Here is a 17,005-nt window from a genome sequence, read left to right as displayed (position 1 = left end):
CGACACGAAAATTGCATTGTAAGAATATTGCGATTTGCTACGTTGCTCGAATCGATCCGGTCAGAACACGGTCTTAAGAAAATACCTAAAGCGGGCCGCGATTTGGCGCACATGCCTTTATAATGTGCGCGTCCACGCATGCCCATGTAATAATGCAGCATCACACGTACCCACATCCCGGCGCCCGATCTGCTTCATTTATCTAATGCAATGTGCATTTGCTTTTAGTTTTTAGTGCGGTTACGCCACGCTCCGCCTAGCGGCAGAAATAACGTGGAATATCGGTCACATACTCGCCTCGGCTCAGAGTGAACGAATCTCGTTAATTGCTGGACGGTACACCACTAGCGCTGTGGACTGGGCGCGTGCGGACGTTTCCGCTCGATATTTGAATCTCGTAAAAAGCGCGCGAACGCGATAGATAAAACTTTGTTTTTTTTTTAATCGACAACACAAACGTCGACTTTTATAGTGCCTAAATAAAAAAAAATGCGTAATTAAATACAGCAAATCGCGTATCAGTAAGGTCAACATGGGTCTCGCGGGATGTTTTCGTAACGTTTATATTAGGAAGAAATATCATGATAAGTAATCGGGCGAGTGCAAATATCGTCCGTATCTGCGGACCGTTCAATTAAACGTACAATTAAATATTCGTTTGGCAGTTGCAATGTATTGTAATTGCGAGAATAAAGAACTTATAGTGGTTAAGGGACAACCGTTCGCGGAATCCCACGGTTGATTCATACACCGGTTATCGTGTTTTGCAGCGAGCGGCAAAATGTGTGAGGTTACAAGTTGGATACCGTACGCCGTAGTGGAAACACTGCGCGACCGCTCCGCGCAGCCCGTGCTCCATTGGCTGACGACCATCCGCGCTTCCATCGAGGAGTACGACCCGCTCATCATCGTCCAACCGTCACCAGCCGCAGAAAACTCCGGATCGGACGGAGCGTTCGACGAAATCCTCTCTCAGCTGGGCAAGGAAATCTACAAGCTAGATGAATACCAAAGGAATTTAACACCGTCAGAAAAACAAGACGTATCCCTCAGCATCCTGAACATATTCGACGAGTGTCTCGAAGGTATGAACCACCACGCAGAAACCGAAACCAAAGTGATAAGCGAAACAAAACATGTGTCGGACGAAAACAATGTTGAGGATTGCAGTGATCGTAAATCGAATGTTTCCTTCATTACAAGCACTCCGATGGAAAGTGTAAAAGTGAAAGATACACCGCCTCCAGTGCCTCCGCGGAAATTTCCAATGAAGACACCTGTGTATGACAACATGGAGTTCACCGATAACCGCAGCACGTTGGAAATGGATAAATCTGATACGGACTCCACGAGCACTCGCTGGAGTTACCAGGACTGTAACATAGAGAATTCCGAAGCCGAGAAGGACACTTACGCAGCTGTTTGGTCGCATTCAACAGGGTTCCATAACTCGGATGAGATATTGCTTCATGTTTTGTCGCAGGCGCAGCAAAGGGCAACGATATCTCGGCTGTCTTTCGATACGGCTAGCGACTTTTCGCCGCAACCGTTCTCTGTTTACGCGCTGCACGAGGTGGGAGACATCCACAGGTGCGACCCGCCAGTTGTCGCCATGACGCCGGACCGACCGAGCGACGACGGTTACGAGCCCGTGCGAGACGCGCTGGTGTCGACCGACGAGAACATTTACGAGGAAATTGAGTACTCCTACAGTTATACGGACGAGGGGTGCTCTTGTGGCGGCAGTGTCGAGGTTGAGAGTTGTTCTATAAGTGCTAGTTCCGAAGGTGTTGGGCGGGAAAGCCCTTTGTACGCGAATCTGAGGGATCACGACGCGTACGCGATCCCTCCTGATGTGATTTTTTGGAAGAACTCCTTGCTAGACCCTTTTTGTAATGACGACGAGGAAGATGAGGTGAGTTGAGGCAATCATTTACACTTTTAAAGTTATTTACAAGGGGAATGACTTCAGGTGATTTTCAACGAAGTTCTAGCCGAAATGTATGATTTCTTCATGAATATATTCGAACACAAATAATTATAACACTGATTTTAGGTTAGTTAGCGTTGTTACGAGTTAAATGTGAGTTTAATAGGGAAAAACTGCTTTTCGAGCTATCTGATGCATTGAGGACAGTTATTGGTTGAACCTTAATGTGCTAAAAGTTCGCTAAAACTCTAAAAACTTTCCCATCTAACTGAATAAGCTTGACGTTACATATCCAGCGTACATTTGGTATAGTTATTTACCTACTATTAAATTATAACACATACATTTATCTTTTAATTTGCATTTAGTAGTGACGTATTTGTTTGGAAGGATGATTCTACCGCAGATGATAAAGATTTCTAATCCTTCTTATTTTTTTTCTTTATTTCTATAAATCTGCTTTCTTCTACACTACCTATAGAATCATCATCGTGATTGTTTCATCGTAAGAAGTTTGAATTGAAAAGAGCAACTGTTGAGTTTCCTGACAGCTTATTCTCGGTAGAGTCTTGCTTTCGGATTGGTCATAGAGGTACTAAATATGGACTTAAATTTTCCTTAGTTATTTTAGTCCAAAACTGGATTTAGTCTAAAATTTCATTGTTATTGGTGAATTAATTTTATACTAGAATTTCAAAAAGCCAGAAAGAGTGCGATGCTTTTTTCTTATCATGATACAAATATACTTTACGTACCTAAGTACGTTCAGTACTTACGTAAAGTATATTTGTTAGTGCGTAAACTGTACACCGATTTCTCTGAAATGCCATGGTCAATTTCGGGGAATTTCGTTCTATGAAGTATTCGAATAAAAAAAATCATGAATATTAGCTAGGAAACCGCGCGAGAATCGGTGTACGTTCCAACATTACAAAACTCCCAACTTCCCAAAAAGTTCCTATATCGGTGTGTTTTTCATTAGGTAGGTATGTACACCGATTAATTTATCGCTTCGTGGCCGATTTGACTGATTATTTAAACGTTCGATTAATAATGGATTCCCTCGAATAGATCCCATTAAAATTTAGTTAACTTAGGTTAAGTAGTTTTTAACTACATTCAATTATTGTTACATTTTATTAGTGTTTCAAATTACCGGATTAAATTATTATACTTGGTGGTTTTTGAAGTCGATTAATATAGGGCATCTATATATTCAACTGGCTATTGGCCACGTTTGTTACGGTCTTTTTCACATCCCGTGGGAACTGTTTGTTTTCCTGGGATAAAAAGTAGCCATTGTTACCCTCCGTCCTTTTAACAACTCTATTTCAAAATTCATATTGCTTGCTTCGTGTTTATTATACAATGTGTAAATCAAAACGGAAATAATATTTCAGAGGCTTTAGAAGGCACTTTATTTACTGTCTCTGAGACTTATCTGTAAAACCGAAACACAAAAAGTTTTTAAGTAAACCACTGCCATAGTTTTTACTGAAAGAAATCAGATACAGCCCTAACATCACATTCAAAAGTAAAATCAAGTGGCTCCTGCCACTTTATTAGGCACGCGTTGCCTAGTTTAGGTACTATGCACGTGTCAGTCTTTTATCTTCAATAGGGTTGTCATAAGTAAATCCCTGCCTGAAGACTAAAGTCTTCGAACAGTGCGTGTTGCACTGGCAACTGACTTACGGAACTGAGACATGGCCGCTAACTTTGGGCCTCATAAGAAGGCTCAGAGTCACTCAGCGGGCAATGGACAGAGCTATGCTAGGAGTATCTCTACGTGATGAAATCAGAAATGACGAGATCCGTAGAAGAACTAGAGTTACCGACATAGCTCGGCGAGTCGCGAAGCTGTAGTGGCAATGGCCAAGGCACATAGCTCGAAGAACCGATGGACGTTGGGGTCTTAAGGTGCTGGAATGGCGACCCCGCACTGGTAAACGCAGCGTAGGTCGGCCCCCAACGAGGTGGACAGATGACATCAGGCGAGTCTTATCTGGTGTAAGAAGGGTTGACTTAATTTTATTTAAAATACTTGGAACCTGCCTACTTATCTACCTGCGTGGCTGTTAGGCGACATTTTATACCGTATTATCCACCACGCTGCTTTAATGTGGGCTGTCGGGCTTAAATTATTATTTTCACATGTTAGAACTCCCTTTCACATTTATAATAATAGTAGGAAAGTAGATTTTTTTTATTTAAACACCTTATCAGATTGTTATAAGGTAGTACATAAGTCGTTACACTGGTACTAAGGCTACATGAGTAGGTAGAAGGACACAAAGCCTTGGTATCAATAAAGCACGTTCGTCATTAGCCGATCGGCCATTATAGGAAATCATTTGCGACAGGCGTAATGGCGGCCGATTAATATTCACGGGCACCTTCGCGCCAAATCAATTGTAGAGACTCCAGAGACGTTTATTGTATGTACTACTAAATATTCCCCTCGACTTTTTACGCGTACAGCTTCGCGTGAGTATATTATTCCCGTACACATATTTGCCATTCCATAATATATAAATATGTTAAGCATTTTAAATTTCTAGGACATGTTGTTACCGATGTCCTTAAGGATGATGCAGACATAGAACGAGAGCGCAGGGCTTTGGCGGTGCGCTGTAATATGTTGGTCCGCAGGTTTGCCTGTTGTAGCCATGATGCGAAAGTTAGTTCTGGGATCCCTGTGGACCAACTATACACAGGCATCGCTAAACGCCCTACGAGTTCAGTTTAATGATGGTTTCAGAATGCTGTTGGGCTAACACTGTTATTGTAGTGCATCAGAAATGTTGGCGAGGGCTCATACTGATGACTTTTTTACCATCAGAAGAAAACTAATAGCATCCTTGATGAAGAGAACGTGGGTAACCAGTAACGGCATTCTGAAAGCACTTATAAATCGATACGACTCTCCAATTTACAAGTTGTATATTAAACTCCACGTAGGGCTGCCGGACGCAGAAATTTTAATTTGTAACTTTTTCTTTATATTGCTTATTAATATTTAATGTTTTTTTTTTTGTTTAGTTTATAATTATTCTATTTATGTCATAGTGTAGTGCGTAGTAATGGGTCATAGATACCAAATAAATAAATAAATATCCCCATCAACTAAGACAAATTACTATATTATATTAATCATTAACATGGTTTGCTTGCTTGCTTGTATATTAAACAAGGTAATTTTGGACCTACCAATGCATAAGTTTAAAGAATGTGTTAAAACACATTTATTACAGCGAGGTTATTATACAATTGATGAGTTTCTTAATGACAAGGTTGCTTGGAAGCATCCGGCTCCGCTTTCATCTCTCACAAGATAGAAAAATGAATGTTAAAATATAAAATGTAAATTTTTGATGTTGGAAAAGAGCAACTGCTGAGTTTCTTGCCGGCTTCTTCTCGGTAGAATCTGCCTTCCGAACCGGTGGTAGAGTCACTACACACGGACAGACTTGACGTTTCAAAAGTGCTTGTATTAGGCCTACTTGAAATAAATGAATTTTGAATTTTTTTTTTTTTTGGCTTCTTTGATTACGCGCAAGATTCCATTCACCAATCGATTTTCACATAACTTGTCTATGATTCTTGTCACAAGTTGTGATATTTTTTGTTTGTATTATCATATTTTAAGTTGGATTTAAGGATATGAAAAAAATTCAATTTTTATTTTTTTCATCTATCAAGGGTCAGTTTACGATTTCCCTATACATTACGCACCACCGAATCGGTGTCGTAACATTAGATGGCGCCTTACGTCGTAAGTCATCATCTAAGATTTGGTGAAACTTTTTTTAAGCAGTGAAGACGGGCATAGTGTTATGTTACAAAGCTTTCCATAATGATTTGGGTATTAGATGTAAAAAGAGTTTTCCGAACCCGGAGGAAGCTCCAGTATATCTTGCTGGCCGAAATTCTGTCGTATAATACAGTAGCAGACATAACTTTTAATCTTTTTTAGTAGTTAACCAAAAGAAGCTATATTGGATAGAAGCAGGCGTGCGTTACTTTGCGGAATTCCATGATATATGTATTATGAAAATTAAGCTTAATTTGCTATAACTACGCGAAAAGCAGGAGAATCTGTTTGGTGTAATTTATAATTTCTTCAATCCTTATACTCCACACCAAACAGATCTTCTTACCAGACAGACAATGTAAAATCTACGCACGTTTCTCTCTGAAACCGGAGCATCCTCAGATGATGTTGACTTTACAATGAATAATTTAGTTAAGCTTTCTTAAACTATCTTAACTTGGTTATATTATTTGACGATTTATGAATTATGGATCTCATAATCGGCTTTATTTAAATATTAAATCATCATTAACTACATCATAATTAATATCAATTTCGTATAACAAATATTTCGTAAATAGAAAAATAATAATAGGCATTTTAGGTAAATGTTTTTCCTTAGAACCCGAGGTCACTAAGTTCAGTTCGAAACAGAAGTAATAACTCAAATGAATCATTGTCATTAAGATAATGCGGTAATTGTGGCTTAGACGTGACTAATTTTGTTTCTAAACTATATTAGTTTGTTAAAGATTTAGTATTACATATTTTGAAGCGATGATTGGCCCTGTTGGTAAGATAAATAAATAAATAGTATATATTAATTTATATCGGTATTTTTGTAGTTAATATATAAATGAAGTATGTATGTTCATGTAAGTTTTTTTTATTATTTGTAACATCCTTTATGCATGACCCACTTTCCACTTTTTTATCGGCTTCGCACGCTCAGGTTGCCTTTAAAAATAACTTTTAGTGATAAGGCCGCCTTTGCACCCTAGCATTAAGTACTATTATTGTTTTCCTTGTGGTTTTCCTATTGTGTTGTGTTCCAATAAAGTTTTTCTATTCTATTCTATCGCCATCTAGCCCCAAAGTAAGCGTAGCTAGTGTTATGGGTACTAAGATGACTGATGAATTTTATGAATATTATTCATAAAAATTATGAATAATATTCATAAATACTTAGAATATACATATAAACACCCACACACTGAAAAACATTCATGCTCATCACACTTACATTTTCCAGTAGTTGGAATCGAACCCAGAAAGCAAACTGCGCCACTCGCCCGTCAAATGTCAGCCTCTGCTTCGGAAAGATTGAGTTTGATGCTCGACAGTTAAATGTCACTTTCTTTATCGATATAAAATAGGACAAACCAACAAACACTTTCGCATTTATAATACTATGATATTAGTGAGGATTACTACCTGCTTTTGAGAAGTACCTACATGCTTTTGTGGTTCTTGCATTCGGGGAATCCCTAATGAGCTGAGCTAAAATCACTTTGAAATAAGTTTAAGAATACCTAAAAGACCTTTTGTTTTATCACCATTTATCTAACTACCTGTTCTTTTTATTTATACCTGGGACTACCTGAGAAGTACCTCCGAAGCGCCGGTGTTTAATAAAAGGGCTTAAGAACGTGAAATCATCCAGCTAAGACTTGCATTCAAAGTTTGATTTTAAAATGTTTGCTAATTACTAGTAGTCATAAGTTCTGTATACCTAAATTATTCGCAAATTAAACATAACCAAATAATCATTTATTTATATATCTACTTAATATTTAAAAAAAAAATCCTCTAATTTCATTCTCATAACCGTTTTAAGTCGTTGGTCATTACTTATTACCTTTTTTCGTATATTATTTAATTACAAATTACCTAATAAAATCCCTGAGACGCTCTCAATAAGTTCAAAGTTTTATAAAACGTAACCTTGTAGAAAAATCCTTCTATAATATTATCCTTAATATTATAGAAGGAATTGTAATCCTACATAGGCGATAAAAAAGCTTTGGTTTGAATTGCTCTAACTCCATAGCTAAATATTAATTGACTGTGAAATGGTGACAGCAAAAAAATACCCAGCTACGTTTGTTTTGGGCTCTTCTTAGACCAGGACGCGTTAGGAACACTCACATAGTTATCACCATCACCTTATGTCACCATATATATGTATGAACACTTCATAAGTGCCTGAGATAGGCCTACATGAATAAGAATTTATGAACTTTATTTTTTATTTGAAATCAATCGAAATACATAAAACCTGCATTTGCATCGCCCTGGTCGAGTAATTATAGGTGCAAGTGATAGTTGCATAACTGTTACAGTAAACGAAAGACTGGTACTGTCATCATAATCAAAGCAAGCATTTCGCTACAGGTTATACGAATGTTACATTGAGTAAGTAGGTAATCGATTATTTATTTATCGGCTCGTGCTAATGATGCGGAACCGTCTTTATGTTACGATATACACCCAAAAAAAGTAGCACATTCGGTATAAGTACCTATTTGAACATTTCAATACTTTTTTTTCAATATATTTCGCTACAGGGCACGGATCTCCTATCGGAATGAGAAGGTTGGGTGCAGGTTTCCTTCTACTTAAATATAGTGATATTTCATTGCTTAAAACGCACGTAACTCCGAAAAGTCACAGATATGTGCTAGGGAACGAACTCGGATCCTCGAAAGGCAGACCGAATACTTGACCACTATAATAAAGGCAAGTAGGTTATTATCATCGTATCAACCCATTTACCGGCCCACGAAGTCCACCACGCTGGCCCAGTGCGGATTGGCGGACTGCACACACCTTTGAAAACATCACTCAGGCATGCAAGTTTCCTTACGATGTTTTCCTTCACCTATGAAGCAAGTTATATTTTAATTACTTAAAAGAAAAGAAAAAAAGAAAGAAAAAGAAATACAACACAAAAAGTAAAACAATTTCACATGAATTGGTTAACATATTAAATTTGTAAAGCTGAATGCACATAATATTGATATTTGCCTCTTATTATTGATAACCTGTGGACCCCACGCTAGGCGACCTGTATCGTGGGTGGGCGACGCACATAACTATTAGTTTTACTATCAAAGTTAAAGGTGCGTGCCGGGACTTGAACTCGGCCCCCGAAAGAGAAGTCGAGCTCCTACCCACTGGGCAATCACCGGTTCAAGTAGGTAATATGATTGATAAGTTTGAAAAGTTATGTAGTATTAAGTATATTTGACCTAACACCAATAAATCTAAAACTTTTATCTCGCAGTAATAAAGAATGATAACAATAAAATGTGAATTAATGACCATGTCTAATGATTTATTCTTAAAATTGATAAAATTAATTAGTAGTTTTCATTTAATAATATCCGAGGGTTTATGTATGTTTAATAATTTTCATATTACAATATTATTTTAAGAGAATTTTATATTTATTTATATCAATTAATTTGAAGGAAATTCTGTTGAAAGTAGAAGGTAATTGACGCCGAAACGTGATTCCTGTACAAAATTTACATTTATTCAAAAAATAAACAAATAATAAAAACATGACTAAGCAATTATCTGGTGTTTCAGACCAACATTCTGTTGTTTAAAAATATGAACATATATTTAGTTAATAATACAACTTGAATAAATGTATTTTTCTCTCTTGCCCTGTTGAAATAAAACTTGCTTTCAAGCAGCGTTTCAATCCCCTTTTTGCGTAGACTTTTAAACAGTTCCAAACTGTTGAAGACTTTTTTTATTAATTTATTTATTTACTTGCATCCATGCCTTTACATAGTAACGAGGCCCATAGTCAGGGCGTAGCAATAAGAAACAGTTTGACCATTATAATTATCACAAATACACGATTTCAGATTTCTAATTAATATTAGTAGAAATATATAATAGATGTCAGAATAATTAGTTAATATTTTTTCAGACTTGTCTGGCGTATAAAAAAAATCAACAATATATTATTTATTTGTCGGGAAAATATTATGTTGGTGATATTTTTGATATTTTTAACCAACAGCATAGGACTTTCTCTGTTTATTATTCCGATAAATATTATCAGAAAAAAAAAATAGTTTGGATTTTATATATTAATGCTTTGTTTATGTTTTCGATACATTACTAAAGTATATTTTAGTAAAAAAAACCATTAAATAAATAAATATCTGTTCGAAGTACATATCTTGGTACCAGGGCATTATAAATACAGCTGTATTTATACGAGGTTATGGACTGGCGGACTGAACTCATTTGCAATGTTGATCGTAGAAACCTCACAGTTGATTGACCCTTATAGATAAAAAATGTGCATGTCTTTCTTATAGTGTTTAATAGGCCCACGGTTAATACAACTTTAATTTAACTTAATACGACTTTATTTACCTGGTTACTTACCAATTCTAATTAGTATTAAGGCAGTGTAATATAAAAGATTTTCTCCTAATTACATGTTTTTTAAAGCGGTTATAGCCCAGTGGGACTTCGACTACACTTTCGGGGGGCCGAGTTCGAATCCCAGCTATTACTTTTCTAAGTTATGTGCGTTGTTAACAATTAAAATATCACTTGCCTTAACGGTTTAGGAAAACATCGTAAGGAAACCTGCACGCCTGAGAGTTCTCCATTATGTCCTCAAAGGTGTGTGGAGTCCACCATTACACACAGAGCCAGCGTGGTGGATTACGGCTTTAACCCCTTCTAATTGTGTGAGGGCCGGTAAAGGATTGATGATGATAATTCATAGAAGATTTTCCCCGAATTATATGTGTTATTTGGAAACTTAACAGTAAAACTTTTAATGTGATGTCAAACTCGATATATCTTTTGCTTTTTAAACAAACTTCTTTGAAATATTTTAAAATTGTACCTGTATTCTGTACCTACTAATGATTTTTATATAAGTTACCCAAACGTTAGTTTAAAACGTAAATAAGGTCCTATTTATTCTTTATATTAGTTGCATTTTACTTAGGTTTTTACATTTGGCTAACTTGAATATTTTAATGTAAACCTTTTTCTTAATAATTTCTACTTAACTATGACAAAAAACTTATGTTAAATTTTTTCATTCATGGTTTAGTCCTTTAATTAAAAACGAGTTTAGTTTGTAAAACTAGCTTTTGAGGTAACTTCACGTTCCTTTTCCTATTGCACACCTCAAAAGCGATAAGCGGGCAAGACTGAATTAAATTGTGGTAGCTCTGTAGCACCTTTTACAGATAACACATTTATTTATATGTAAAAAAAGCAGTAATTCTATGAAACTAATAGATAAGGTAGGCGGAACCATGCGTCAGTGACACCATATATGAGGTAGGGTTATGAGATATATGCCTACCATTTCTTGGGTTAGTATCGTGGGTATCCAGTGATTAGTGATCACTATGGTCTCCCTTGGGGGGCGCCGAGTTCAATCCCCGACAAAAACCTTAACCTTAACTTACATGCGTTAATTAAAGCAATTTAATAATAAAAGTTGCTTTAAAGATTAAGGAAAACATCTTGAGGAAAGCTGCATGATGGTCCAAAAGAGGATTGATGGCCGACTCGACTAAAATATAAGGATGATCCAATCCTTATATTTTAGTCGAGTCGGTGTTGAGTCGATATGTGAGAAGGCCATTGCTGCAATCCGCAGTCAGTAGAAAAAGAAGCAAAACCTAATGATTTAAGATGTAATCAGTTTTATGTCCAGACAGCATGTGGTACGCAAATGTGACTCAAGGCAAATATGTGACCAAGTCGCACCTACGAGTATATTAACCCCCGACACATATTGCCGGGTATTAAAACTTATATATCTTAATATATATAAATCTCCTGTCACGATGTTTGTCCGCGATGGACTCTTAAACTACTTAACCGATTTTAAATTAAATTGGCACTCCGTGAGCAGTCTGGTCCAACTTAAGAGATAGGGTAGTTTAGATCTTTAATTATAGTCGCAATTTTATTTTATTGCAAATTTTTTGTCTATAATTAATTGACAGTTACATGTTATATATATATACTACTATACTCATTTAAGGCTTAGCGATTTGTTTTGTTTTTTGATGTTTTTTGATTTTGTGATTAAAGTATTCAGTAGAATACTTTAAAAACAAAATCAAACGCAGACGAAGTCGCGGGCAACAGCTAGTGTCTTATATAAATAAATAATAAAAAAAAAAACAAAAATATTAAAAGCAGTTGTTGTTGTTTCGAGTTAAAACCCAGAATTAACTAAACTAATTATGATTGAGCACAATGTATTGCCACCATGCGCATGCGCACAGTCACGTATTCAGATGTAGACAGACAGACGCCCAGGTGAGCTGTGATATCTAACCTCCATTTAGACGCTTTATAAGGTAGGCATTGTATTTAAAACGGCTCCTTTCGTACGTGACCAACAACACAGTTTCAGAAGTAAAAGATGTCTCCACATTCGCAAACTATTCATAAAAACATTAGAAGCATTGACATATCTATATTATTTCGTAAGGACTGGGCAGATACCACGTAGGTAAATGTCGGCTTATCAAAGTTTTATTACTGTAATAATTGTATCTCTATAAAGACACGACAGCAGGCATTTTATGTACATTTATTTTAAAATCCAAAATTCGTTATTTATTTATTTCAAGTATACGTAGTATAACGTATAAAACGGCTCGGAAGGCAGATTCTACCAAGAAAAGCCCACAAGAAACTCAGCAGTAACTCCTTTCCAACATAATCACATGCCTCTTTTTTTTTGTAACATTTTTCAATTGGTTGTAAGAGCGGAGGTGACAGTTTTAACGCATCCTTATCATTTTTGTATTTAAATTAATTATCGTACAGAAAACTCGCTGTATTGTGTGTTTTAAAATATTGTTTAGACTAATGTATTGGAAGGTCCAAAATTACCTTTGGAATCAAGTTATAAAAGGGTATAGCCCACAATAGACTTCTGAACCTTTCGCAGGTGATGTTCGAATAACACTAATTTATGTCCGTTTCTAGTAAGTAGATTGCTTATATCTAGCTTAGCCTAGCTTTTTGTATATAAAAACTAATATTTCTTTAAACAAAGACTGTCCTTATTTATAATATTCTAAATGTGAAAGTGTGTTTGTTTGTCCTTCGTTCACGCTCTAAGTAAAGAACACATAATTTTGATTTTTCGCATAGAGCCAGTTTAAAGGGCGGAGCGTAGCAGAGGCTTTTTAAAAATCCCAGGAAACCCGACGCTTTTCACGGGTATTGAAAAAACTGTAATAAACGTACTAGTTTAGTCTATCCCAGAAAAAGCGGTTCCCACGGGATTTGTAAAATACCATAATAAACGCAGAATATCAATCTTAAACATATTGCGAAACTACTAAAGTACGATGTAGTGGTATAAGTGATCTATGTTTAGACAACGTGTAACGGAATTACGAAATACGGATTAAAGATGCATAAGTATATTTCATAACGTATCACCCTGTAGAAATATTAAATCAAAAGAAGCAGATTTATTTTTCCATAAAAAATAATTTCAAATATTCTAAGTGTTTACTTTTGACAACCCTATTGAAGATAAAAGACCGACACGTGTATAGTACCTACGCTACGCGACGCGTACCTAATAAAGTGACGGGACTCAATTGATTTTACTTTTGCATTTGCTGCTAGGGCTGTATCTGATTTATTTCAGTAAAAACTATGGCAATGGTTTGCTCAAGAACTATTAGCGTTTCGGTTTCACAGATAAGTTTTAGAGACAGTAAATAATGTAGCTTTAAAGCCTCTAAAGTATTATTTCAGTTTTTACTTAAACTTTTTGACATGTTCTTCATACTCAGATGTTACTTATTAGTTAGAAATTACTGTACATCTTAGACGCAGGGTCTTACAAATTCTTTAATTAACATATACATTATGGGCACTCTAACCTAGGCCGGACTAGCACCTGCCCAGATTACGTGATCAGTAATTTAATACTAAGTACACGCGGCAAGTGCTATGTTAATATATTCGATCGCCGTTTGTTTATTTGTCACCACCTTTATTAGGATCAAGCAATCATTTATGTTTAAGACTTGTGTCATGAAAAGAAATGGGCTGTCATTTCTTAATGATTGGACTCTAAGAATGAATAATAAATTGAATATTGGATTGTCTAATACACGTTTTTGATAGTAGTAGGGATTTTGTGACTGAGCTTGTCTGGGGAAGTACCGGCTTATTTCTGCCGCTAGGCATTTTTGCGATGCTGTGTTCCAGTCTAAAAGGCGTGGTTGCCGGTGTAATTACAGTAACATCAGGCTTAACATTTACGCCTCAGGTTGTAGGAGGTGGTCCTTGCCCTGCGAACTGTTGCTATGTTTATATTTACCACCAGATGAGAAACTTACTTGGTTCAAATGAATGGTAACTAATTAAAGATTTTAAACTAAGATTTTAGTGGTTAATCAACATTTCTTAAACATAGTTGACGCAGTGGGCAGCGACCCTGCTTTCTGAGTTTATATAATATATTTAATATAAGTCCTGTCTACAAAGGTTGCCTGTAAGAAATTGCTGCAGAAATAAGGCCGCCTTTGCATGTGTGTACTGTGTAATCCTTACTGTTTCTTTTCCTGTATGTTATACGTGCAATAAAGTGTTTCTCTTTCTTTTTCAACATCATTTCACAGTTCACAACCTTTAAAATTTTCTATCTTGTGTGAGATGATAGCGGAGCCTGCTTCCAAACAGCCTTGTCGTTAGTAATTTAATTTATATTTTCATATTTTATAAATTTCAAATGCATAAAAAATTGGTAATTCGTCCAAGTGAAGGTAAAAACGGTAATAAGAATTATAAAATTAGATTAACATTCAAAGTCAAAGTCAAAGTCAAATATTTCTTTATTCAAATAGGCACATAGATGGCACTGGCAGTGTTCCTAACGCGCGTTCCATCTCACATTGTCATTAGAAAATATTTAAGAAGCAACCTGGTTAGAGCGATTGTTCACACCCAAGCATTTTTATCATTTACGTAATCGTTAGCAAACGTAAGACTATTTTTTTCATCTCAACTGTATTTCTAGTTTAAATTTTTTATCATAGGCATAATGGATATTTGACCTGAAATAAATGCATTTATCATTATTACTTCTATGGAAAAAATAAAAATCTTTTTGGACTCGTTTAAATAGTGTTTCTATTTTCATTGACATGCCCCAATAAATACACACTTCCTAATACTGTACTCACTGAACGGCCCATGGAACGATAAAGATTTTAATGCCGACCTGTCGGATGATCTATAAAACCGAGACATAAAAAGATCATTCAGTGGAAAGTATATTCGGGTCAGTTTTGTTGGAAGCCCGTTCACTGTAACCGTTTATTATTAACTCGCAATGGTATCATCGTAGTTAAGAGATCTCGTGATTTGTACATTTTGTACTATCATTCATCATCATCATATGAAGTTAAAGAAATTCTTACTAATCTTAAAGTTTTCCGCGTTATCGAATGCTTTTAATTTTATCCGCACCGCACCGTTACGTGGTTGAAATACCATCAACACGTACGAAGCGTTTTGCTTCTTCCTTTCTGATCCGCACCGCAAAGGCCTGGAATGCCCTCCCATCTTCCGTCTTCCCTGATACCTATAATCTGGGTACCTTCAAATCAAGAGCGAATAGGCCTCTTCTAGGCAAGCGCGCTTCATCTTAGACTGCATCATCATTTACCATCAGGTGTGATTGCAGTCAAGCACTTGTCTATATATTTAAAAAAAAAAAAAAAATTAACAGTTCTCATATCATCAGTTTGATCATGGATTTGACATGGATCAAAATTAAAAAAGTTCAAATTAATTTGAAATTCTTAAATTACAACCTCGAAATAAGAATTGAATGAGTAAAATTTCCTATTATGTAAGCAAAGCCGCATGGTTGAATCTAGTAGAAGTTGGATCATGGATCCAACAGAATTGTATGGTATGATTGTATGTTAAAGGTCGGCCGTGTGACCGAAACTACAATGGAGATCGTTATAAGATTAAAACACTCTTTCTGCGTTGCGCAACAAAACCTTTCGTTTCATTGTTTAGTGAAGTAAATAGCGGCTTAAATTAATAGTAATATAATAAATGCATCTATTTCAGGCCAAATGTCTTTATCGTCTGCGAAAGGTGCAGAACTCCTTTGTGGGGTAGAGTATTCGCTTGATGATTCCTAAGGTAAAAAAAACACATCTAATACAGCGAGCATACTATACATTTGATGATTATCTTAATGGTATGGTAGATTGTATACAGCCAGCTTCGCTCTCATCTCCCACAAGATAGAAAAATGATTGTAAATGTTGATGTTGGAAAAGAGCAACTACTGAGTTTCTTGCCGGCTATTCTCGGTAGAATCAGTTCAGTCACTGCAAACAGACATATTTGACTTTTCAAAAGTGCTTATAAAGTAGACCTACTTGAAATAAATGAATTTTGAATTTTAATTTGAAATACCCATATGACGAAAACTAAAACAAATAAAGATTACGACATAAATCAACTAAACATTAAAAAAAAAAATTAAAATCCTCATTAATATTATAAATGTGAAAGTGTGCTGGTTTGTCCTTCCTTCACGCCCTAAATAAGTAACCAATCAACTAGATTTCTGGCATAGAGTCAATTGAAAGGTCAGAGAGTAGCAGAGGCTTTTAAAAATCCCAGGAAACCCGACGCTTTTCACGGGTATTAAAAAAACCGTAATAAACGCGGGCGAAAAACACGGGTATCAGCTAGTTTCTAATAAAAATGTATTACAGTTTGGAAATAAATTCTTGGATGAAAGCAAGAATACCATCAACATAACCACTATCGACCCATTGCCGGTTTATTTCAGTGCACGGGTCTCCCTTCATCACCAATGAGAAAATTATCACAACCCGTTCTCTATGGGTAGACGATGACGGTGTGCCCTACTGATTTTTTTTCAAAAAATTCAAAATTAATTTATTTCAAGTAGTCCTAATTTATAAACACTTTTGAAACGTCAAGTCAGTCTGTTTGTAGTGACTCTACCACCGGTTCGGAAGGCAGATTCCGCTGAGAAGAGCCGGCAAGAAACTAAGCCGATCGCTCTTTTCCAACATCATTTTATAGTTTAACAATCTTTAGAATTTTTCTGTTTTGTGAAAGATGAGAGCGGAGTGGCCTGTTTCCAAGCAGCCTTGTCGTTAAGGAATTTATCAATCGTGTGTTTGAAGCGACCCTGCTCTCTGAGCCCAAGGCCGGGGTTC

The 17,005-nt window shown here is 36.1% G+C and overlaps 1 protein-coding gene across 2 annotated transcripts in view; it reads left to right on the top strand.

Annotated features, from left to right (window-relative positions):
• Positions 1 to 332: 332 nt before the first annotated feature.
• Positions 333 to 17,005, top strand: part of LOC120627900 (rho GTPase-activating protein 9-like) — a 71,184-nt gene continuing 54,511 nt past the window's right edge. For both annotated transcript variants that reach the window (XM_039896023.1, XM_039896022.1), the window contains exon 1: positions 333 to 1,915. In XM_039896023.1, coding sequence (XP_039751957.1) covers positions 782 to 1,915 — 1,134 coding nt within the window. In that variant the 5' untranslated portion in view covers positions 333 to 781. The remainder of the gene's footprint in view (positions 1,916 to 17,005) is intronic.

Source organism: Pararge aegeria, chromosome 12 (assembly GCF_905163445.1).
Source record: "Pararge aegeria chromosome 12, ilParAegt1.1, whole genome shotgun sequence".
Taxonomy (NCBI): domain Eukaryota; kingdom Metazoa; phylum Arthropoda; class Insecta; order Lepidoptera; family Nymphalidae; genus Pararge; species Pararge aegeria.
This window is presented reverse-complemented; position numbering and strand designations above follow the sequence as displayed.